Raw genomic sequence first — 23288 nt, 5'->3', positions numbered from 1 at the left:
CTGACTTAAATCAACACCAGAGATTGGAGTTACTTTGGGAATATCTTTGGCCAAAACAGTAAATAACTGTGTAACTGTGCACCATTTTGAAGGCTTCAGGAAACTCCAACTGCACGTGAAACGCCAATGTAATTTTTTGGTGGAGAATCATAGTTTGGCTGTAACATTTGGCTCCCTTTAAGGTTTTCCATTGAATACAGAACTAATAATCTTCTGTGGATAAATGGTTTAATATTTTCTTCCTTCAGGGGGGACAGATTTGCTTAAATACCATCACTGAGCATGATACTAATTTGGGGGAGAAAAGGTCCTAACACCCAGATTGCTAATGCCTGGCAGTTTCCCTGCAGAAATTGGTGTTTGAAGAATGTCTGTTCTGTGAATGATTTTTTGCCTTGGCAAGCTAAGATCATTTACATCAAAGATGTCACTTCCATTTATGCCAGGGCAGTTTAACTGGACCCATTACAGTTAGCAGTGATTTATGCTAGTGCTCCTAGCAAACTCTGTCCCTTTTTGGGGATGTAACTTGTAGACTTGCAGCTCTGTGTCCTGGCAGCTTAAGCAGGAGCAGAATTAGTCCATGGAAGTGTTATATGATCCAGCCTGGAAGTAAACAAAGCTCTTCATGATTCTGATCTCTGACTTGGGTGCAAGTAGAATTCAATGTGAAAGAGAAGCTGGTTGAAAATGTGCCCAGGCTTAGAGCTGTTAAAATACCCCTTGAGCTGCTAGAATACCCCTTGAACTGCTAGAATGCCCCTTTCTCTCCAGCAGAGAAGACTTGCAAATGTTTGGGCACTTCCCCATGTAGATACAAAGTGCTTCCTGGACTTTCTGTGAGGGTAGGCTGCTCTTAGAACATTTGTTTTCCTTTGTGTAAACAGAACTATGAGCCCCTGAGAATTTGTTGTCTTTGAATCACCCGTGGGGGACCCCCCTCCGTGCTTTCAGAATTGAGCAGTTTATGTGAATTCCTTTACAGTAGTGACATAGCTACCAGGTGATGTCACTCCCAACAGTACAGGCAAAACCTGGATGAGGACTTGCTGTACAACACTGAATTGACATTCAGGAGTTTACACAGCTGAAAAGGCAGGTTTAGGCAGGCTGGGGGTTCTCCTTCTCTCTTCAGCCAAAACATGGGGATTCTTTCCCTACTTCAGAATCCCCATGTTGGAAAAGATCTTTGAGATCTTTGAGTCCAACCATACATGTCCTCTACTAACACATATCCCTGAGCACCTCATCTACACATCTGGTCCTGTCTTTGGACAGCCAAGGGTTGAAATGCTGTTGCTGCAAGGCTTGTTGCAAGCCAGAGGCACTAAGAACTGTGTCCCAGGTTAGATGAAAGAAATGACAAACATCATCTTGAATGTGTCTCATTAAGCATCCACTTCATAGGAAGGGCTGTGTTTACGTGTTTATCATCATGTTATTGGTGTAAAGTCTTCAGGCTAATGGCAGGAATTGGGTCCAAGCTCATCCAAACCAGCCCTGACGTCCCAGGCAAGGGATTCTGGCCACAGAGATGTTTGCATGGGTAGAAGTTTCCCATCATTTCAGTGTGATACATCTGACCCTTTTGCAACACTGTTCTATAGAAACTGGGTTCATTTTGAAAAGGGTTTTCTGTGGAACTGCTCCTTCTTCTTCCAAGAAAAGCAAACTGTTCCCACTGCCCCAGGACTATCTGCACGGAAAGCTGCAGTCAGCACCAGCAGATGTTTCCGTGCTGAGATCCCCATCAAATCAGCACTGACCTTCCCACTGGATTTCCAATCACACCAAGACAGTTATATGTTTTATGAGATATTATTTGATGTTTGCTGACCTGGAGAAGCCACTGGCCTTAAGGTAGCATGAATCATGTAGCATCTGTATCCTAAGGTTTGGACACAGGTGTAAATTTCTCTGAGAAGAACAGTGGCACAGAGAAGAACAGGAGGAGATTGGCAGGGACCAAATAGGGCTTTAGAGTCTCCTTGTTTTGTGAGCTGCAGATTTTGCAACTCTTTTTGCAACTTTTTGTTCTTCTTTTTGACTAAGTTGCCTCCCAAAGCACAGATGTAGGTTGTGGTAGTTCAGCTAACAGCAATGCTACCTCATTCCCTCCCTTGCACAGAAGCCTCTAAGTGTTGTAAACCCAACCTAAAGAATGCCCAGCTCTGGTAAAATCACTTTCTGCATCTACAATGGAGAAACTGAGATAGGATAGACTAAAACCAGCATCCCAATCACAGGGAATGTCTATAGTAAGCTGGGAGATGATGTGGAAATCTCAAAGATAAATCCAGTGCTTGAAAGCTGGGTTCTTCTCTCTGAATCTGAGGTTATTTAAATTAGAGGTTCAACAGGGTCAAGGGCAGAGTGCTGCACATGGGACATAACGACCCCGAGCAGCGCTACAGGCTGGGGCAGAGAGGCTGGAGAGCTGCTGGGGAGAAGGACCTGGGGGTGCTGGGTGGCTGCAGGCTGAACATGAGCCAGCAGTGTGCCCAGGCAGCCAGGAAGGCCAATGGCATCCTGGCTTGTGTCAGAAATAGTGTGGCCAGTAGGTCTGGGGAGGGGATGGTGCCCCTGGACTGGGCACTGGTGAGGCTGCTCCTTGAGTGCTGAGTCCAATTCTGGGCTCCTCAGCATCAGAAGGACATTGAGGTCCTGGAGTGAGTCCAGAGAAGGGCAACCAGGCTGGGGAAGGGGCTGGAGGGCAAATCCTCTGAGGAGCAGCTGAGGGAGCTGGGGGTGTTGAGCCTGGAGAAGAGGAGGCTGAGGGGAGACCTTCTCCCCACCTCCCCTGCCCTGCCAGGAGGGTACAGAGAGGTGGGCGATGGTCTCTTTAGCCAGGGGACAGGAGATGGGACAAGAGGCAATGGCCTCAAGCTGCCCCAGGGCAGATCAGATGTGAGGGGAAAGTTCTTCACTGAAAGAGTTGTGGGGCTGTGGCACAGGCTGCCCAGGGAGGGGCTGAGTCACCCCCCTGGGTGTGTTTAAAAAAAGGGGAGATGAGGTGCTCTGGGATATGGTTTAGTTTAGGATGAGAATGGTTGGACTCGATGGTCTTAAAGGTCTTTTCCAGCCTGGTGATTGATTCAGTGAAGGAAAGGCAGCTTCAGCTTTCCAGCATTATCCTGAATGCCTAAGTCCATCCCCATGCCATCCCTTCACAGGGTGCTGCAGTGCCACAGGGCACCAGGCCACCCATTGCCCCTATCCCAGGTCCCCTGCAGCAACGCTGTGCCATGGAGGCTGAGCTGGGTGCTCTGGTTTGCAGCCACCCCAAGGAGTTTCAGACCAAGTAGCTCAGTTTCAGCCACACAGCACAAGCTGCTCAGTGGAGGTTTCACAGCAAGAACTGGATGAATAATCCAGAGTTGCTTAGCAGTGAGTGAGCGTGCCCACGCTGCCAGCTGCATACAACTGCCAGGCTTGGTGGTCTCTACAGCATGGACATGCCCTGGGGAGGAGAGAACCAGTGATTAGCAAAGCATCCTACAGTAACCAGCAGCCTCAAACAGAGATGCTAGATTAAAAACCTACTGCATGGAGCATCTTCAGGCTAGATGAATATTCAAACCGTTGCAGGCAAAATTTATGGCTAGTAAAGAGTGGCCTGAAGTTTGCAGACAGGAGCCTTTGACCATCTGATATTCCTAAGAGCTCGAAAGAGGAGCCCTTATGAAAGCAATTTATCCCTTCTCTTGCCTGAAGAAAAGAAGGAAGCAGATTTAAGACTCTTGGTGATGTCGAGTGGGCACCTTAATTCACCCCCCAGTCAACATAATGTGAAGCCAGATGACAAATAACTGCAAGGCAGCTCTGTTTGCTTTGGAGCCTGAAAAGGAGTTGGATTTAATCCCAGGGTTACATCACTTTCATATATAAGCAATCCCTTGCTGTAATCAGGTACTGTATCCACTGCCAGCACGTAAGCTGAGCTGTTCAAAAAGATGTCTTGCATAGAATGAACCAGGGATTCAGATTCAATTAGTCAGCACTGTGTGTGTTACTGATTACTGCAGCTTCCTGGATACTGTATAGATTGTCAGGGCAGGGTAGGGTCTGGCATCCAGGGAAGAACAGCCCCAGGTACCAGTATAGGTTGGGGACTGGCCTGTTGGGGAGCAGCGCAGGGGAGAGGGACCTGAGGGTCCTGGGGGGCAGCAGGATGCCCATGGTGGTTAGTATGTCAGGAGAGGTCCTTCTCCCCCTCTGCTCTGCCCTGGTGGGGCCACATCTGGAATATTTGGTCCAGCTCTGGGCCCCTCAGCTCAAGAAGGACACAGAACTCCTTGAAAGAGCCCAGCACAGGGGCACTGAGATGATGAAGGGAGTGGAACCCCTTCCTTGTGAGGAGAGGCTGAGGGAGCTGGGCATCTTCAGCCTGGAAAAGAGGAGACTGAGGGGTGACCTCATTAATTTTTATCAATATGTAAAAGATGAGAGTCAGGAGGCTGGAGCCAGGCTCTTCTCAGCGATGGCAGCGACAGGACAAGGGGCAACGGGCACAAGCTGGAGCAGAGGAAGCTCCATGGGAATGTCAGGAGGAACTTTTTCCCTGTGAGGGTGGCAGAGCCCTGGGACAGGCTGCCCAGAGAGGTCAGGGAGTCTCCTTCTCTGGAGACATTCAAACCCATCTGGATGTGTTCCCGTGGGATTTAGTCTGGGTGATGCTGCTCTGGCAGGGGGGTGGGACTGGATGATCTTTGGAGGTCCCTTCCAACTCCTGATGCTGTGTGACTCTCTGATCCCCTGCCCTGAAGTTCACATCAGTCTGTAGTAAGACATTGGTTCAAGGGCAGTAACTAGTAAATTTGCAATTTATATACATAGCAGTGGATAAATTGGGGACTGAAGCTTAGATTCCAGTCCTTCTCCTCTGTATGACCTCAGATGATCCCTTCTCCTTGCCTCTTGTTCATGCCCTGAACCCTTTAATCAAGGTTGAGATGCCTTGTTCTAGGGCTATTTCTTTGCTGCAAAAGGTACAGAAATAACTGCCTAGTAATGCATGGATACAGGGTTAGATGTTCCTGGACAATAGAGAGCTGAGACCCCTTCAGGGAGGACTGCCTGGAAGGATACCTGCCCATGGCACCAGCCTGAGCTCTGAGTGCAACAGCTCAGTGCAGGCTGTGGCTCTTGATATCAGCAACAGGTCCTGAGCATCATGTTCCTGTATCTGCAGCAATTGGCCACCTGCATTTGCAGAACCAAACCAAACCTTGGTCTGGTTTGCAGAGGGCTTTTAAAAACACCTTTTATCCTAAAGCAAAAGGAAAAGAGAGGGATGTTCAGGACCACTTTTGAAGTGCACAAAAAGGTTGTGAAACTCTTTTTTTTTAGGTTTTTTTTTTTTCTCTTTCTTGGAGTCAAACCTGGCAATGCTCTGAGGTTACCAGCAGACACAGATGTTTCCAATAAGGCAAGGAAGTCAGAGTCACATGGGATTCCTGTGGTCTTCTCACATTTTCAAGAGACTAGGTTTGCATTCTTGTCAGCATTAATGAGGTTATTTTTACATTGAAAACATCACATAGGGGTGATGTAAATATGTGTGTGTATGTGTATATATATATATATTACAAATCTTTATCACTTTTATCACAGAGTCATGGAATGCTTATTTGTGCAAATTACTCACTAAGCCCAGGATCTAAATAATTAGGGTCTCTTTGAAGTGTTAGTTGCATTTCCCTGATAAACACTCTTCTGTCAGGAGTTTACACAGAGATGATTAAAATGTGTTTCAAGCTCTGACTTGGCCAGGCCCATCTCAAGCTGGGAGCAAATTCTCTCTGAGTTGTTTTTTTTTATTGCATCACACTAATTGCATTTTTGTTTTGTGTTTGTACAGGGAACCATAGATGTAGATGGGTATAAATACAGAGGACAAGTACAACAAAACCATGTGTAATTACACGTAAAGATGTGTCCTACTTTAATTAATGAAGATGCAGGGAGAGGACCTTTGTCCAGAACTGGGATGGTTTTGCAAGTTTACTGGTGAAATCACATAACCCCCCATATCTTGTTAGATGTCAGCAATACTGTTCTGGTACAAACTGTGGTTAGTTATGAGGTGAGGATGAGGCTATAAAATAGATAAAATAGCATGATTTGAATGGAGGCAAGAAATTACCCTGCTGAAGGGCTGACTTGAGATTTCCAGAGCAGTGAGGGACTGGGCAGGACTCTCTGCTCGGAGGGTATTCCTTGTGTGGAGCTCCCAGAAAGGGCAGCCCTTGGGATAACAAGCTGAGAAACAAAAGGGCTTCTTAGTTTGCTTCAGAGAAGGCAAAACAAGCCAAGGGAACAGCGTTGTTCAGGCTTTCCTCTGCATGGAACGAGTAGTTCTGCAGCTGTGGGGTGAAGGAATTAACTGTCAGGGTAAAACCCTTAGTTGGGGCAGTGGTGATGGTGATGCTGTGCTACAGGGGTAGAATTGCAGAACCCAGGTGAGGTGCAGACACATGTCCAGGTGTGTAAACTCTCACAGCAAACATCACATTTGGGGACTGAAGCTTAGAATCCAGTCCTTCTGTGTATGACCTCAGATGATCCCTTCTCCTTGCCTCCTGTTCATGGGTTTAGGTTCTTAGAAATTAGTAAAAGCATGGGAAGTGAAACTCCTCTAACAGAAAGGACAGGATTTTGATGCAGACCACATCACTTTGTGTGAGATGGCTAGAAAACCCATCTCTCCCAGGCTGGTTTCTTGCTGAGTGAACGTGTGTGTTGTGTTTGTGTTGTGTGACCCTCGTGCAGCTTCCAGCGCCGGGCTGGACTTTGCTCTCTTTGTCCTTATGGCAAAGCCGAGCTCATTGTTTCCTGGGGGATTGTAATAAATTCCTAAAAATAAGGAGCAGCCTCAGCTGAAAATGTTGGACCGTGTCTGGGTCCATCTGCACTGAGAACCTGAGGGGAACCCTGGGTTTTACATCAGCAGAGGGCCCTCAGAGACTTGCAAGGCATGCAAAGCCACCCAGAAACAAAAGCGCCGACAGCAGATGCTTTACCTGTGGTCCAAGGCACAGAAAGGGATGACTGAAACTGCAGCTTCATTTGGCCTTTGGCTTTCCCTGGTCAGGCCTTCATCCCTAGCAGACATCTGCACAACGTGTGAAAGGAGCAAACAGTGTCAGCTCCAGCCCTTAGGAGGGAAGTTGTGGGTCTAGGAGTGGGACCACCGACAGAGTGGCTCACACCATGTCAGTGTGACACAGAATCGTGGGATGTTAGGGGTTAGAAGGGACCTCCAAAGATCATCTAGACCAACTCCCCTGCCAGAGCAGGATCATCTAGATTAGGACACACAAGAACATGTCCCGGTGGAGTTTGAATGTCTCCAGAGAAGGAGACTCCACATGACCCTGGGCAGCCTGTCCCAGGGCTCTGTCACCCTCACAGTGACAAAGCTTCTCCTGACATTCCCATGGAGCTTCCTCTGCTCCAGCTTGTGCCTGTTGCCCCTTGTCCTATCGCTGCCATCCCTGAGAAGAGCCTGGCTCCATCCTCCTGGAGATACTCTAGGCCCATAATCACCTCCGTAGCATCCTCTGGACTCTCTCCAGGAGATCCCTGTCTTTTTTTGTACTGGGGAGCCCAGAACTGGACACAACACTCCAAGTGGGGCCTGACCAGGGCAGAGCAGAGGGGCAGGCTCATCACCCTCCTGCACATCCCTACGAGAAGTAGGCCCCTGTCCTCGGTGGGTCGTGGCTTACGGCCCACCCTGTACCACCAGCAGCTTGCCATGGGGAGCTCAAAGGGAACCTATTTCAGCATTACCTGTTTTGCACTTGCAATAAACTCAGCCATCAGCAGGTTCACGAGGAACTGGAAAGCCCATGAGGTATTCCCAGCACTCAGGAATGCTGTTTGTAACTTCAGGCTGTGTTATTGCACCTGTATCAGAAAATACAGGAGGGATGTAGCAGTTAGCCTGGGCCTTTGCTTGGAGTGCCAAAATCCAATGAAAACATTCCCAGAGCCATGATTATGTGTTCATAATTGGATACTGAGGACCATGTTCTGCCACACAAACATCCTGTGAGCTCACCAAAACCTGCTTCATTAGAGAGTATCCCAGATGGTTGGCAACGTGGGGAGGGCTGGGTATTCCTAATTGACTGTGAATATCACACAGCACACGAGCAAAATCGGCCACCCTGGGAAGTCCCCCAAGTCCTCTCTTACTCTGAATTTGGAGTCTTCTTTTTAGAGATGAGGAAGTTCAGATTTGAGGCAATTTTCTCATTTCCCACCACACTCTTTCCCAGTGTCATGAAGAGAAACCTGCTGAAACCAAGAACAGAAGCCAGGAGATGGGATTTCAGATTCTCCTGCTTTAAACACTAGACAGCATTCCTTTTGCAGACCTGAGAATAAACCCAGCCCCTGTGGGGTCCCCAAACCACCCCCCACACCTAGGTGACTCTATGTTGCCCCTTGACTCTTCATTCTGCAGACCCAAGAATGAACAGGCACGAGTAAGGAGCTATTGTTTAACTCATCATTAAGTCTAAGCCAGCAGGTTTCTGTTGACAGGCTACAGAGCTTGAGAACCAAGTTGTAACCTCTCATGCTGTTGCTGTGTGGTTTTCCATGAACAGCCATGGAAAAGTTAACCTAAACATCAGCTTTTTTCCTGGAACTAACAGCTCCAAAGCCAAAACCCCCTGAGATCTGCTCATCAGCTTGTGGGACTACTGCAGAGCAGACCTGCAGAAAACAAAGCGTGGAGCTGGCTCTTGGACTGCTGGACCTCTGGTTTGGAAGCAGGGAGCTGCCAGCTTATAAAGGGGAGAGCCCCAGTTGTATCTTGATCTAAGGAAAAAATTCCCCCCAGGACAGGATTTCAGGGTTATGCCTTTAACATTGAGGGGCAGAGAGCTGCCTCAGAAGCAAAGGCAATTGGGGCAAACAAGGATGAGAATCATTTCACACTAAATACTGGAAGGACAAGTAGTCCTTCAGAGTCATTCTCATTACCTCAAGCCATTAGCACTGCCCTGCCCAGGGTTTTCCTGAGGTGTGATGTGAAAACAGCTATTGGACTCTGTTCTCACGTTCACATCATGGCAGATCCTGTCCTGATCCATGCCCTGCCTTGTTTGCCCAAAGATGAATTACACCCAAAGATGAGTTGCATCCAAAGACATCCTCCTCAGGTCACTGACTTCTGCAGGTTGCAAGGTATTGTGGGCTCTTCCTCCCTCTCCAGAGGGATGTCTGCCACCACCCTTGATTAGTTGTTCCACTTATCACTGCCAAAAGGATGCATTTCATTGCTCATTGAAGCTTGTGCTCTTCTCCTCATACACAGTAGGCTTTGTTACTCAACCTCCAGAGGAAAGATCACAATCCTGTGCAAGACAGCATCTCTCCTGTGTCACTGCATTTCTCCAAGGCTAGCTCCCTCTTTCCAGAAAGACAATGGGAAAAATGACCAGATCTTCCTGGAAATGACACCCATCCCACAGTGTAAATAAGCCAAAACTAGCTCCTGCAAAAGCAATCAGCCCTGCTTGCTGTCATACAATGCCCACTCATCACTGAAAGAGCCACGCTCCCCAAACTCCAGCACAAGCCAAAGACTGAGGCTATTAAGCTCATTCCCACGCTCGAATTTGGCAAGGTAGAGGCCTGTATCATCTTGTTTCACTTTTTGTAGGAGTTTGCTCTGTTTTCTTTTCAGTAGGTTTCCCAGCTGGTTCAGCTCTGTGTAGTGTAGTCACAGATATCAAGGACCAGAAGCTGGCAGGCCAATGGGTGTTATCTGGGTTGCAGTAGGTCTGCAGAGCCAGGCACAGAGGAGAGGTTATGAGTAAGCTTGTGAGTAAGATTTCAACTGGAGGTTGAATTGGCACAGCCACTGTGTAGTGTGGGGGCCTCAGATACTACATACATAAGTGAGCTTTACTCATAAAGCGACATGACTGAGCTGATGCTTTAAATAAGCTCTTGGTTATTTCAAACACCATGAAAGAGCTGCAAAAATTGCAGTAGTTCCTGGTGTTTGAGGTCATTTCCTCTGATCTTCGATGCATTACTGCTTTTGGGTTGCAGGAACAGAACAGGATCATATGAAATGCTGGGCAGGGAGAAACCAGATGAGGTTCAACAAAAGCAAGTGGAGAGTCTGGCACCTGGGGAGGAATAACTGCTGGAATCAGTACAGGCTGGGGGTGACCTGCTGGAGAGGAGCTCTGTGGAGAAGGACCTGGGGGTCCTGGTTGATGACAGGGTGACCATGAGCCAGCAGTGTGCCCTGGGGGCTGAGAGAGACAATGAGATCCTGGGGGCATCAGGAGGAGTGTGGGCAGCAGGTCACAGGAGGGGATCCTCCTCCTCTGCTCTGCCCTGGTCAGGCCAGAAGAAGGCAGAAAGAGGGGCAGGAGGAGGTGGGGAGTGGCTTGGATAAGGCTGTGGAGCTCCTAGGCAGTGCCACAGCTTGGCTGAGGCATCTGCTCTTTGCAGATCTATGTCCAAGACACATTGCTGAGCATTCAAGGGACCTCCAGCTCGCTCCCTTGAATGCTCAGCAACCACCACCCTGTGCTACGACCTCAGCAGCCTAATGTCCCCCTCACCCCACATCCCACCCTCCTCTTCCAGGCCTGAGAGCCCTTCCCAGGCAGCCAGATGTGAAGAACAAAAGGAAAAGCCTGGCTCAGTTGTGTAACCCCACCACACCCCAGAGGCAGAGAGCTGAGGGGTGGGAGGAGATGAGCCTCCCACAGCCAGGCACTTTGTTGTCCTCAGGGCAGGGCTGCCTGCCTTCATCCCAAAGACAATTAGCTGCTGAGGGTGAAAGGGCAAGAGGAGCCCAGGCAGAATTCATTACACATATGCCTGCAAGCAGCAGACTCCAGAACAACAACAGAAAAGGATGAGAATTTGGCTGGTTTTGCTGATTCCTCTAAATTTGGGATCTAATCACGTCTCCATATCGCTTCCATTGGCTGTCTGAGGCACAGCTGTGACTGTCCCCCCCCCTTCAACACCCCCCTGAAGCACTGTGGCTGCAGAAAGGGAAAGAGAAACCTAGCCAAGGGCTCCAACAGAGCAACCTTCTAACACACAGCCTGTTCCCTGTGTTCATCCCTTCTGTATCTCCAGCTCCTGTCTCCCTGCTAGAAGGACTCGTGGACTTGGCTCCTCTCATTCTGAAGGCTGTGGTAGAATCTGGTTAAGGAGGTTTTTCTCCTGGGGTGAAAGGTGACTTCTCTTTAAGGATCCAAAGTAGCATTTGGTGGCAGTGGATTCATTTCCTGCCTCCAGGGTGTTCTGCCACCCATCATCCACATCCACCCCATCTAAATCTGGACACCTAAAAGAGGTGCTAAACCTTGGTGGATAGCCAAGAGGGGCTGCTGACTGATAGCCACTAAGGTCCTTGTGTTTCCACTGACTGTAGAGAGATCCCAGGCTCCTTTTACCCCAGGCACTCTCTGCATCTGCATCCAGATCCCAAGGCTGAACAAGGCATTGGGGCCCATTTATTCACAGGGTCTGGTACTGCTCACGTCAGCTTCTCTTATCTGCAAGATGAACTGAGCCATGCTGGCAATGGAAAGCCCTGTAAAAGCTCAGATGGATGGGTGATCAGCCAGCCAGCTTGGTCTTCATCCAGACAGTTCTCCAGATAAAACAGTGCAGAACCATGGAGTAGGTCAAGGATGCTGAGGTTTTATTTTTCTCTTGCAATTGCATGGTACAAAGCCCAGCTGTGAATCAGGGCCCCTTCTGGTGGGTGCAGGTGGGAAAACACATCTCTTGCTCTGCATTTCAGAGAAAGCTGGGTCTTCTGGAGCTCCAGGATGACTTGTTTGTGGTCACACTGGCTAGCACAACCTCTGGCTAGCACAACCTCTGGCTAGCACAACCTCTGCACTCTGGTGTCTGTTATCATACCACTAGATACAAGCTGAGAGCCCTGATTAGCATCCAGCTTTTGGATGAAGGTAGCTCTCTTCCTCCTGGGTCTGCTTTGCATTTATACCCAGGACACTGATAAAACATTTGGACTCCAAACTCCTATCTGACATCCTACTCCTCTCCACCTGCCTGGGTGAGAGAGGTGTCAAGCAGTGAAACCCTCCTTTGGTCTGGGGGTTCACCTGCAAAGAGGAGGAAGCCTGAACTGTGTGTCTGCCCTTCCCACCTTGGATGCCCTGCAGAACTGCCCCTTGCACAGTAGCAGAACGTGTTGCCAAACAAGTCACTGTCAATTCTCTGCAAAGGAAATGGGGGGAGAGAGGGAATGTTGACAGGGAACACTCTATCCTGGTTTAAGGGGAGGAAGGTTTGAACTCTGAAGTTTAACCAGCACAAGGGAATGGGGAAGTGGGATCTGATGAGCTGTGCTAGCTCTGGGTCAAGTCTGGCTCTTGTGTCTGTGCTCCTGTGCTCTGGTCTCTGGTCTGTGTCTGAGTGGCTGATGCTCAGACTGCAGCCCAGCCACTTCTGCAAAGCAGACAGCATGGCCAGCAAGCCCACCTTGAAGCACAGTTATTAAGGACAGTGGAGATTTAATCATGTTTGGGAGAAGAGCTCTTGCATTTCAAAGCAACCCAATTACTGGAGAAACAGTCATCATTAGTATGGGGATCATTAAGTGTCATTATGTATCATTAGTCATGGATATAAGCAGTAGTTCATGGCCACAGGTTCACTGGGTGAGTACAAAACTGGTGTGAATGGAGTGCAGCTGTACCTTGGTAGGAGCTGCCAGCCCCTTCTCTGTGGCTGAGGCACTGCTGAGCTGTTCTAGCTGGTTCCCATCGACAAGAAATCAGAGCTTTGCCAGTGTGCAGGACAGAGGATGTACTCCCTTCCCATTTGGGACCTTGCCTTGGGGATTTCTGTGAGTACTGGCTGGCTTTTAGTCCTCAAGCCCTGCTCCAGCCCCAAACCCAAAGGTTTCTGAGCCTCACTGCATCCTCTCAACTGCTCTTAGGGCGGTGCTTGGTTCCTTTTGGATCAGCAAGCATCATCACCTCATCCCTGGAGCATCTAGACAGAGTATCTCTCCACACAAAAACAACTGCAGCTTTTTGTTCTCTGGCTGGGATTCCTGGACTGCTGCTCTTTGTTCAGGTTTCTTTTATTCCCAACATAAAGAAAGAAAACAGAAGTAGGGCAAGAAATAGTCTGAAGCTACAAAGTCGTGTTGTAGGGGAAGTGAGACTACACCAGGAAAACATTCTTAGGTTGTGGGGCTTTTTCTCAGCAGAATTGGCTAGTCTTGAGGTCAGACTTCTACTCACTCATCAGTCCTGCCCCACACTATTTCCTTGACATCACAGCACAGAGTGTTATAATGAGGTTAAACCAGGGGACACTGAGGTGAGACAGCTGAGTGCTTACTTCAGGCTTTCCTCTGCCTATCAGATGGTGCCCCATCCTGGCTGGCACCAGAGATGCTGGGATGCTCCAAGGGGAACAGCACGTCTCAGGTGAGGGGCATAGCCCACCCTGCCACTCCATTCTGCAGTGGTGTTCTGTCCTGTGCAGGTGAAGGAGAGCACGTCCCCCCTGCACCAATGGTACCCTACAGCAGCCACCAAGCCTCTCCTCCCTTTTCCCCTCTCCACCATCGTGCTGTAAGGCCAATCTGTCCCTGAGAGAGCATTAATCCTCAGGCAGGGGCATCACATGGGTGTGTTTGTGACTGTGCCATGGTCTCTGCTCAGCTCTGGAGTCTCATTCCTCGAGGAGATCCTGAGCTGAGGCCAGAGGTTCTTCCTGCTGAGAGAGCAGAGCCATGCAGGGAGGTTCAGCTGCCACCACACTCAGAGCAGCCCCGAGGTGATGCTCTCATCTTGAACTTGCTGCAGCTGGAGGCTCTGTGAAATCTTTGTTTCCCTTAAACGACCTTGACTTGCACAAGGCAGGCTGGGCTCAGCTGTGGGCTGCTCTGCATGCCTCACTGCTTCAGCAAGGAATCCACTTTCCTCTGCTGAGCTCCAGCTCCAGACAGATGTTTCTCCATAGCCACAGAGCACGATGATACAACTGGCAGAGCTCTTGGGGAAGAGCTGTCTGTATCTCTTGTGTGTCAGCCCCTTCCACGCCAGCTCCTCTCATCCCTGTCAAATCCCCCCTCCAGCACCCTTCTGCCTTTCCACCAGCATCTCCCTCCTTTTGATTTCAGTCCTTCTCCTGTCCTCAGGCTGGGGAGAGCAGGGAGAAGATACAGAGCTGTGCAGAGGGTGCAGAACAGCTGGTGGTGTGACCCTTGCAGCCTGCATGGGCTCAATGCTCCTTTTGGCATTTCTCCACCAGGAAAAAAAACATTTACAGTGGGAGAGGAAAGAGGAAGATAGAAAGTAAGCTCACACTATAAATGCAAGAAACAAAGGATGGACTCAGAAACCCTCTAGTGCCTTTTTGGGTGATTTCATATCTAAAAGAATGACTCTGTAATACAACAGCACTGATGCTGACATTTGAGTAGTTACAGAGGGATGTTTTGCAGGTGGGACTTAAGAGAGGGGGGAAAAAAAAAACAACCCCAAAGCAGCTCAGAGGGCAAAGGTTTTGTTTAAAAATGTACAACAAACTGTAGCTTAGCACCAAAGAGTGAGAAAAGCAGTTTATTGGCTTCTCAAGAGCACTGGACTATCCAGACATCCTAAGGAGGAATGGATGTATTGCAGGAAAAAGCCTGGGCAAGGAGCTGAGTTAAACAGATCTTCCCTTCTGCCTGGTTGGTAAATGATGACAAATAGGACACAAAAGCTGAGTGTTTGAAGGAGAGAGGCTCCAAAGGTGTAAAGTCCAAATTTCTTGGAAAACTGGGGTCTGGGAAGAGGTGTGTGTAGGGGAAGGGGCCACGGGTCATGTACTGACTCAGGAGCCAGCTCTGAAGAATAGGAACAGCCCCTGCCAGCTCTTGTGGCTTCAGCAGGGCTTGGGGTGCTGGATGCTCTGTTTAAAGATCAGAGAAGCAGGAATTCATCCTCCTCCACGACCAAAGCTGGTGTTTGGGGGTAACCTCTTGGTTGCTCAGTGCAGGCTGTGCCCTTGTAACACCCTGTCACTGGGGAAGGGAGGGAACAACGTGGTGTGCCCGGGGCTACTCAGGCTGACAGCAGCTTTGTGTGACACCAGGAAGGTCTCTCAGGTGTGATGCCATTGCCCCAACCAGTAACCATGCTTTTCCACTTTGTTCTCTTCTCTTTTAGGGCCGTTGCATCAATTTCACCAGAGTGAAGAACACAGAGGCCCCACCCAAATACCCCCTCAACAACGCCTACCCCCCGTCATCGCCACCCCCAGCACCCATCTACAACCCCCTGCCCCCAGCTCCGATCTACACCCCCCCTCCACCCAGCTCCCCCACACCTCACACCCCATCTCCATCCTCCACGCTCCCACCTCTCCCCCCACCACCTCAAGCCCCACCACCCAACCGGGCCCCCCCTCCATCTCGGCCCCCACCTCGCCCAACAGTCTAAGGGGGGGGTCAGCCTTGCTCCCATCTCTTCCACAAGCGTCCAAGAGGCTTTTTCAGCAGTACTGTATCACATCCATCTTCCTGGGGGGGTGGGAGTTGGGGGGGCTAGAGGAAGCTGGACCATTTTTGACGTGGGTGACAACACAACGAACGATTTTGTAGTCGTCTCTTTCTCCTTTGGTTTTTTTTTTGTTTTGTTTTGTTGATTGTTTTTTGAAGCCCCTTGTGCATCAGTGTCACCAAACTGTGGAAGCAAGAAAAGCCAAGAGACTGCAGGAACAAGGCAAAATCACTTGAGTCCCACCTCAAGCAAGGCACTCCCCCCACTTTGTCCCCACACTTCCCTGTGTCTTATCGTGGCGATTCCAGGAAACATGGGAAAATAAAAGGAAAGAGTAACTAGAAGAAGCTCTTGGGAAAGGCAATTCTCCCCAGGGAAAGACTGCAAAAGACTCTTCCAAGTGCAGACATCCCAGCTGGCTACCTGGAGACAGCTGCACAAACTTCATGGTAGGAGGCTGAAGGTATGACAGATCACATCTCCAGCTGCTGAGCAAACAATGCCAACAGGAACCCTTGTGCATCCAACAAGAATCCATGACAGGCAGCTGCTCCCATGGAGAACTGGAGGAGGGAAGGTATTGTCATCTCAGGAGGGTCCAGAAAGGAGAAGGGGTAGGTCTCTGGTGTCTGGATTTGTGTATGTTGGTATGTGGAGGTGCAGGTGAAGGAAAATGGGAGTGCCACTAAGGAAAACATGGGAGAAATAAACCAGTCAGCATGTCAAAAGGCTTGGACCCCATCCCCAGAGGACAAGGAACAGTTGATGACAGGTCAGCCTTCAGCACTCCTCGAGGGACAGAGGAGTTCATAACACCTGAGCAAAGGGGTCTGGGAAAGGTATGGTTGACAGAAGAGTCTTTGCATTCGGTTTGGACTAATTGTGGCCACCTAGTTAACAGCTCTGAAGTTCAGCAGTGTCATTGAATGCCATTTTCCTTTGTAAAAGAAAAATTTCTGGATATAAACAGGAGTTCAGGTGTATTGATTTCTCTAAATCCAGTCTGCTTGGGCTCCTTGTTATTGTCAGTTTGAAATGGTCACCACTGATGCGTTCCTGTTTGTCCTGTAAATGACATTCCTTCACCCTGGGAATGTTTCCACATGGGTTTTGATTTTTTGTTTTCCTTTCCTGAATAAGTAGCAGATGCTTTCCAAACTCGTGGTGAAGAGGAGCCAGCGTGCTTACTCACTCCTGTCAGCTCTCAACAACATCACTTCTATCAGCAGTTGTTGACTAAGGCAAAAATCAACGCACTGGCCATGCAAGATGGGAATCAGTCTTCCAAGAAATGCACTGGCTGCATTTCTCCATGCTTTCTCCTCACCTTCATGGGACCCCCCCCCCACCATACTCCAGGATATTGTGTATGCACATCTTTTATCTTCTAGCAAACCTGCTGAGCAGCTGCCTTTGCCACACAGTGTTAGAAATAGGTGAGATCACTCAGCACCTCAGTCAACCCTCTGGCTGTAATTTGCTGTCAGGATTAGTTCTCATGGAAGGACTCTCTCTCTCTCTCTCTCTCTCTCTCTGGAAATTGTGAAGTCCTAAGAGGTAAATTGTCTTTGTAGCTGCAGTTCTACAAATATCTAAAGGTTCTCATAACCACAGCATGTTCTACCAGATACAGAAATGCTTTGCCAGGTACTTCCAGCTCGCTGTTGGGAATATTCATTGTAGCTTTTCTAGGAAAAAGAAAAATCAAAAAAAAAAAGGAAAAAGGAAAATTAAAAAAAAAATTGCTCAAGGAGAAAAGGGAACAGATGAAAAAGACTCAGTGGAGACCTGACCTGGGACCCTTTTGGTAAGGACATTCGTGAGTCAACCCCTACCATGAGACTCAGAGTCAGTCTGTCGTTCACCAGCCTTACCCAGCAGCATCTCATCTATTCGGTGAGATGAGCGCGTTGGTCCTGGTGGAGCTGGAGGCTCCATGGGCAGCCAAGGCTGGCTGTTCTGAGAAAAGGCTGAGGAATTCACCCCCCAACACTGTTTTGTCTGCGGGCAGCACAGAGCAGTCCCCAAACAGGAGCAAGACCAAGAGTTTCGCTACTCCCTGTGTCCGACTGTATCAGCTACACCCCCTGGTTAGTTCAACGAGGCGACTTGGCGATGGGCAGGTGGGAGTGGGGAGCTGGCAACACCCTGACACGAGTTTGGTGGGACTCCCTCTTGTGGTGGCTGGATCTGGTTCAGTACTTGGGTGCTTTGGTTTCCTGATGGAAGGTGTACACACCGGGAAAGGATCCTCAGGAGTTCAAAAAAGGTGCAGAAAGGGAATCGATTTTGTAACAAGACGGCGTTGAGAACCCCTTTGGAGTGTCAATTAACCAACAGTTCTACACCTACTGTTGGGGAAGAGGAAAAAATAGGCAAAAAAACCCCCAAAAAGCAGTGTATTCTCTGACTTCTCACAGATGTACATAGAAATTTTCATTCTCCCCAAACTAAAGGAAAAAAAAATCCCCTTTGGTATTAAAGCAGCAAAACCAGACTGAGATCAGGTTAGGGAAAAGCATCATTTTCAAGTCCCCTCCCCTATGTAATCATCCAGTTTATGAGTTAAAAAAACAAAGGCCAAATTTTTGTGTTGTACATATTGTTCCTGCATGCTTACCATATGTTAGATGGAAGCATTTCCTATCCCTTGTGGATAAAAGAACATTTTTCAAGTTGTAGTAAATTATTCTAAAGCCAATGACAGTTCATGGCATGGTACCGTATCAAGCTGTGCTTGTTGTATTTTTGGTTTTCTTTATGGTTGTATTGCTTTTTTTTTATATATATATATATATAAATGTACAAATATTTCCTGTAGTGACGAATACCTGTTTTACATGGCATTAATTGAAGCACTGGCAAAAGGGTTTTTGCACATGGATCTGGACTGCAGTGAGTAGAGACACATGAGCTGGGTGTAGGGTAAGGGGATGCTGAAGCAGAGCATCCCTGCTGCTGCAAGAAAATGGGGTGGGGTGGACCCTTGCCAACGTTCTCAGAAAAATTAGAGGATGTTTGGTGGTGGACTTGGTACCTGGTCTTGTACTTAGGGTGGACCTGATTGTGGTGGCTGCTAAGTTGGCTTCCCAGAAGTGCCACACGTGCTTCTAAAACTCATGCTCCTTTTCTGGCAGCCCTCATGGATGAACTTACACTCAAGAGTGAAAAATCTGATCCTGGATTGAAATCAGCTTCCACTGACAATTAATGCTATGTAAATGAGGTTGAATTAGCTGGTGTACCACATCCTGGTGTGTGGTACCCTATGTATTCTCTGTCTATAAACCTTCCCTAGAAACACATTACACAGGCTATCGCCCCACACCAGCCAGTTGTCACGTAAAGGTTCGTTAGAGATCAAAAGGAGTTGGTACTCCCATCTTCCCTGCAGTCTCTGAAAGACTCCAGCAGGTCTCACTGTTCACTAGTTGCACGTGCTCCTCTCTGCCTGGTCTAAACAGCAATAAACAGGTGCCTGATGGTGTTAAATGGTCGTTCCCTGTGCTCTTAGCAGGTCCCTTTGGTTGCTCCTGGGGGTTTGCATTCAAGCAAAGCTTCCTGGCAGTGTGTCTCACAGAGAGGACTGAGCAGCTGCATTTGACAAAGGTTCAGAGGGGTTTTTTGAAAAGTTTTATTACTTTTTTGTTAAATTGCTAAGATGTTATGGATTGTTGCTGGCTGGGCTTTGAAGCATCGACCCACCTGGACTCTGCGGCCATCCGAATTCTCTCTCTGCTCCTTGGTGTGTGGAGGCACCTTCTGTCACTGTTTATGTTGGGGAAGGGATGTCTGGCAAGATTTGAGGGTGAACAGACAGTAATGTTGCCTTATATGTGGTGCTGATGCAGCAAAGGAAGAAGAACCAAGCCTTCTGTTTTGATGTTGAATCACGTTTGTCGGGTCTAACTGGTTCAGCCAGTGCTGTGCAATGATGTTTTACTCCCTCTGTTTGTTGCATGTGTCATTCCTTAAATTCAGCCATTACTCTTGCTGACCTTGATGTTATTATTAAAGAACTACACAAATCTGTGTTGGGTTCCAGAAGATTCATTGATTAGGCAAAGTGGAGGCAGGAGAATCCTGGTCAAGAGATTTTCTCATAAAGCTGGAGAACTCAAACCTGGGGATGTTCTTGTCCCAGAGATCTCAAACTTGGGATGTTCTTGTCCCAGAGATCTCAAACCTGGGGATGTTCTCATCCCAGAGAACTCAGACCTGGGGATGTTCTTGTCCTAGAGAACTCAGACCCGTGGATGTTCTCATCCCAGAGATCTCAAACTTGGGATGTTCTCATCCCAGAGATCTCAAACCTGGGGATGTTCTTGTCCCAGAGATCTCAAACCTGGGGATGTTCTCATCCCAGAGATCTCAAACCTGGGGATTTCCTTCCCAAGAGCCCAGAGCACTTTTGCCTGATATAGAAGCTGCTTTCAGGGGGATGTGACACACCATGAGCCATCTGCACCCAGGGCCTTGCCTCCCAAGCACAGGATTGCACCAAAGTGAGGATGTGTGGACAGGAGGCTGCCAATTAGCCCTGAGTAGGGCATTGTGGGGCAGCTCCAAACCAGCCACCTGCCAGAGCAGGTCTGGGCTGCAGAGCTGGGGCTGCCGAGGGGCTCACAGGGGTGTGTGTGTGTGTGTGTGTGTGTCTGGGGGCTGCGTGGGGTGATGTTGGGGTGGCTGTTGGCAGAGTCCCTTGGGAGTCTGCTTGTCTGCAGAGTGGGGATGTGAGAGAGACCTGAACAGTGTCTGCAGTGGCTGGAAGAGGCTGGGCTGGGCCATTTCCAGCAAATCCTGTCGTTGCCTCTGCAAGGGAGAGATGCTGCTTCCCCTGGGCTCTGCCCCACGGGCTGGATGCTGAGCCTGAGTCACTGATACCCACCACAGCACGTGAGTACATGCCTGGGGAGCAGCCCCTTTCACAGGGTTCTCCAAACCCTGCCTGTTCCTCCTAAGTGGCATCTGGATTTGGACAGCTGGGGACTCCCCTGCCTGGCAGGGAAAGAAACTGCCAATGTTTTCAGGCACTATGACAGCTCACCTTCCTGAATGCTGAACATCCAGCTCCCAAACCAAAGGAGCCAGGACTGAAAGTTGTTCCTGGCCTGAAACCTCCCCAGGCAGCCCACCAGCAGCCCCAGTAAGACTGGGGCTCAGGGCTTTCCTAGTCCAGGGAACACTCCTTACATCACTCTCAGGTGGGACAGCCACCTGCCTGAGTATCAGTGGGGTGATGGAGACAGGGCAGGGTGGGTGGGACAATCCATGTCTCAGGGGTGTGAGTGATATTGGGGAGCACCCCTAACATTGCCTTCCCTCCCTGTGAACCACTACAACAGCCCACCTTCCAAAATAGGAACCATCCAGCAGCAGCTGGACACACCAGTCAGACTCACAGCACAGGAGGATCCTCTCCCTGTTAGCATTGCTGGAGAGTGCAATGGGCTTTTTTGAAGAAATGGCTATAAAATAACTTGTAAAAATAACATGAGCTACAGAATGAATTATTTGGGCTGCAGACAGTGGCCAGAACACACTTCTTAGTATTATTTTAATATATTTTAATATTTAAAGGCTTTCAAAGGTCTCTCTTGCTCACAGTGGAAGGTCCAGAGAACCAGGGGAGGCTTTTTCCTTGTGCCACTGGGTCAGTGATGATGACTGAGGGCATTTTCTGGCTCACACTGGACGTGCCTGGAGCCATAACCTGTGCTGCCTTTCCCTGTGTGCCACCTCCAGCGATGGCAGGAGGTGACTGTGCTGCAGTCCTGGTTCTTCACAGACATGAAATCGTTGAGTCTTTTCCAGAGCTGGAAGAATTAATTGGGATGGAGCAACTCTAGCATGTAAAAATACCACAGAGAGTGGAAACTTAGCAGCTGAGGTAACTTTGACTTGCAAGAGAGCTGGGGATTTCTACATTCCACTTTCCATTCCCATTTAAAATCCTTCCTGGCACATCCTTGGGGCCTGCTGCTGCTTACCTCTGTCTTCAGCTGCTTCAGGGAGATGCTCAGTGCTCATTTCTGCTGGCATGTGAGATCTTGTGCTCTCCTTGTCAGCCCAGGGCTCACCAGGGAATAGGTCTGGGAATGGGGGTGTTGGGAACTTTTTTCTCACTATTTCTTATGCACCAGCAAGTATGAGGGAAAGTGAAGGCCAGGCAGGCAGGGAGTATGTCTGCATTCCTTGAATCTGGTTTTGGTGATGGGGGACATGAAATGTGAGAAGCTTTGGCCTTGGAAAGGGTTTTCTCCCTGTCAGCCCTGCCATGTAACACCCACCCTTGCCATTGCTGGCTCTACCAGTAATGTTCAAACATGTTGAGCATCCAGAAGTAGCTCCCAAACCAAAGCAGCCAGGACTGAAAGACACACCTGGCCTGAAACCTCCCCAGGGAGCCCACAAGCAGCCCCTCTGACCCTGAGCCTCAGGGCTTTCTTTTCCAAGGGAACAGTCCTAACGTTCCTAACAGTTCCCTATGTACTTTCCTCAGCTGCACAGACAAACCTGGAACATTTTTTTCAGAAAATCTGGGGAAAATCCTTAGGGAAAGTGAGAGTCTTTTTCCTTCTTCTTGGCTCTGCTGTGCCTGGGTTCAGGTGGCATTTCTCTACATCCCCAAAGGTTGTGCTGAAGAGAATGCTGATTTTTGCCTCCCAGTTTTATTTGAGGTTGGGCTTACAACTTTCCTGACAGGCTCTGGTGCTCCCAGTTTCAAACTAAGACCAGAAATCAGTGCTCCTGTTCTCCTCCTCACTCACTTGCACCTCGGTGTGGCCCCAACACTGTTGGGGTGGGGTGGGGATGGGAGCCACAGGGTGTCACTGGGGTGTCACAGGGAGCAGGGTGAGGGAATGAGGTCATTGGCTAAGGGATAATTCTTGGGGACAGCATTTTGGGGAGACTTCTGCTTCCAAGAGGGTGCCACAAACCCTGAGCACTCCCAGGAGCTGCTGGGAGCATCACACAGGGCACCTTTCATCCTGTTTGCAGAGGGTCCCTTCATCATCCCAGGCTGAGCAAAGTCCCTCCCTCCCTGTAGAGGGTGGCAGAGCAGCCACGCTGGTATCCATGGCAACAGCAGATGTGTAAAAAAATATGAGGAATGGATGGAAGGTATTTTTAGCTGCCTCTGATGCAGTGCAGCAGCAGGAGGGATACAGGGCATCGTTTCCATCAACTGCCAGAAAAGACCTACTGGGCAGCACTGGGGAATTTTGGTTTAGACATGACACAGTGGGAATTTGATGGTAGTTTCTTTTTTTCTTGGAGGGAGAGGGTGTGTGTAAGATTAGTTTCTCTGTGTGTGTGTGTGATACACCACTGGCTTAATGTAATAGCAATTCCAGATGCCTATTACACAGGCTGCCATGGAAACTGGAGTGATTTCCAGTTGCTGAGAGTCTACTGAAATCACTGCAGGAGCATCAGACAGGCTTTTTTGTTGAGGTTTGGTTTTTTCTTTTTAACCAGTCCAGCTCAGAAGGGCAAATTCTGAAGTCATTCTCACTCATCTGCCTCTGACCAGTGTTTGCTCTGTGGGGCCTGCAGAGAACTTCTGGCTGCTCCTTGCAGAAGCCACCCCTGCAGCCCCCCTGCTCCACCAGAACCCCACCACACAGAACTACAACATAGATGCTGCAGGATTTCACAGCTCCAGGGATGGCAGGGACATGTCCAGGCTGCTGGAGGAGTTTTGAAGGGTCTTTAGGTCAGGAGAGAGGGAGCACTTTTGTCTCAGGTTGCCAC

At 49.1% G+C, this 23288-nt stretch overlaps 1 protein-coding gene across 1 annotated transcript in view; it reads left to right on the top strand.

The window, feature by feature from the left end:
* The window catches only part of ANTXR1 (ANTXR cell adhesion molecule 1), a gene marked incomplete at both ends in the record, with an annotated part of 98014 nt that extends 82544 nt beyond the window's left edge, over positions 1-15470 (top strand). Inside the window, one exon of the mRNA XM_084273938.1 lies at positions 15198-15470. Within this exon, the coding sequence (XP_084130064.1) occupies positions 15198-15470 (273 nt within the window). The remainder of the gene's footprint in view (positions 1-15197) is intronic.
* Between the last annotated feature and the right edge of the window lie 7818 nt (positions 15471-23288).

The sequence above is a fragment of the Gallinula chloropus genome (genome assembly GCF_964237585.1).
Source record: "Gallinula chloropus genome assembly, chromosome: 21".
NCBI lineage: Eukaryota > Metazoa > Chordata > Aves > Gruiformes > Rallidae > Gallinula > Gallinula chloropus.
This window is presented reverse-complemented; position numbering and strand designations above follow the sequence as displayed.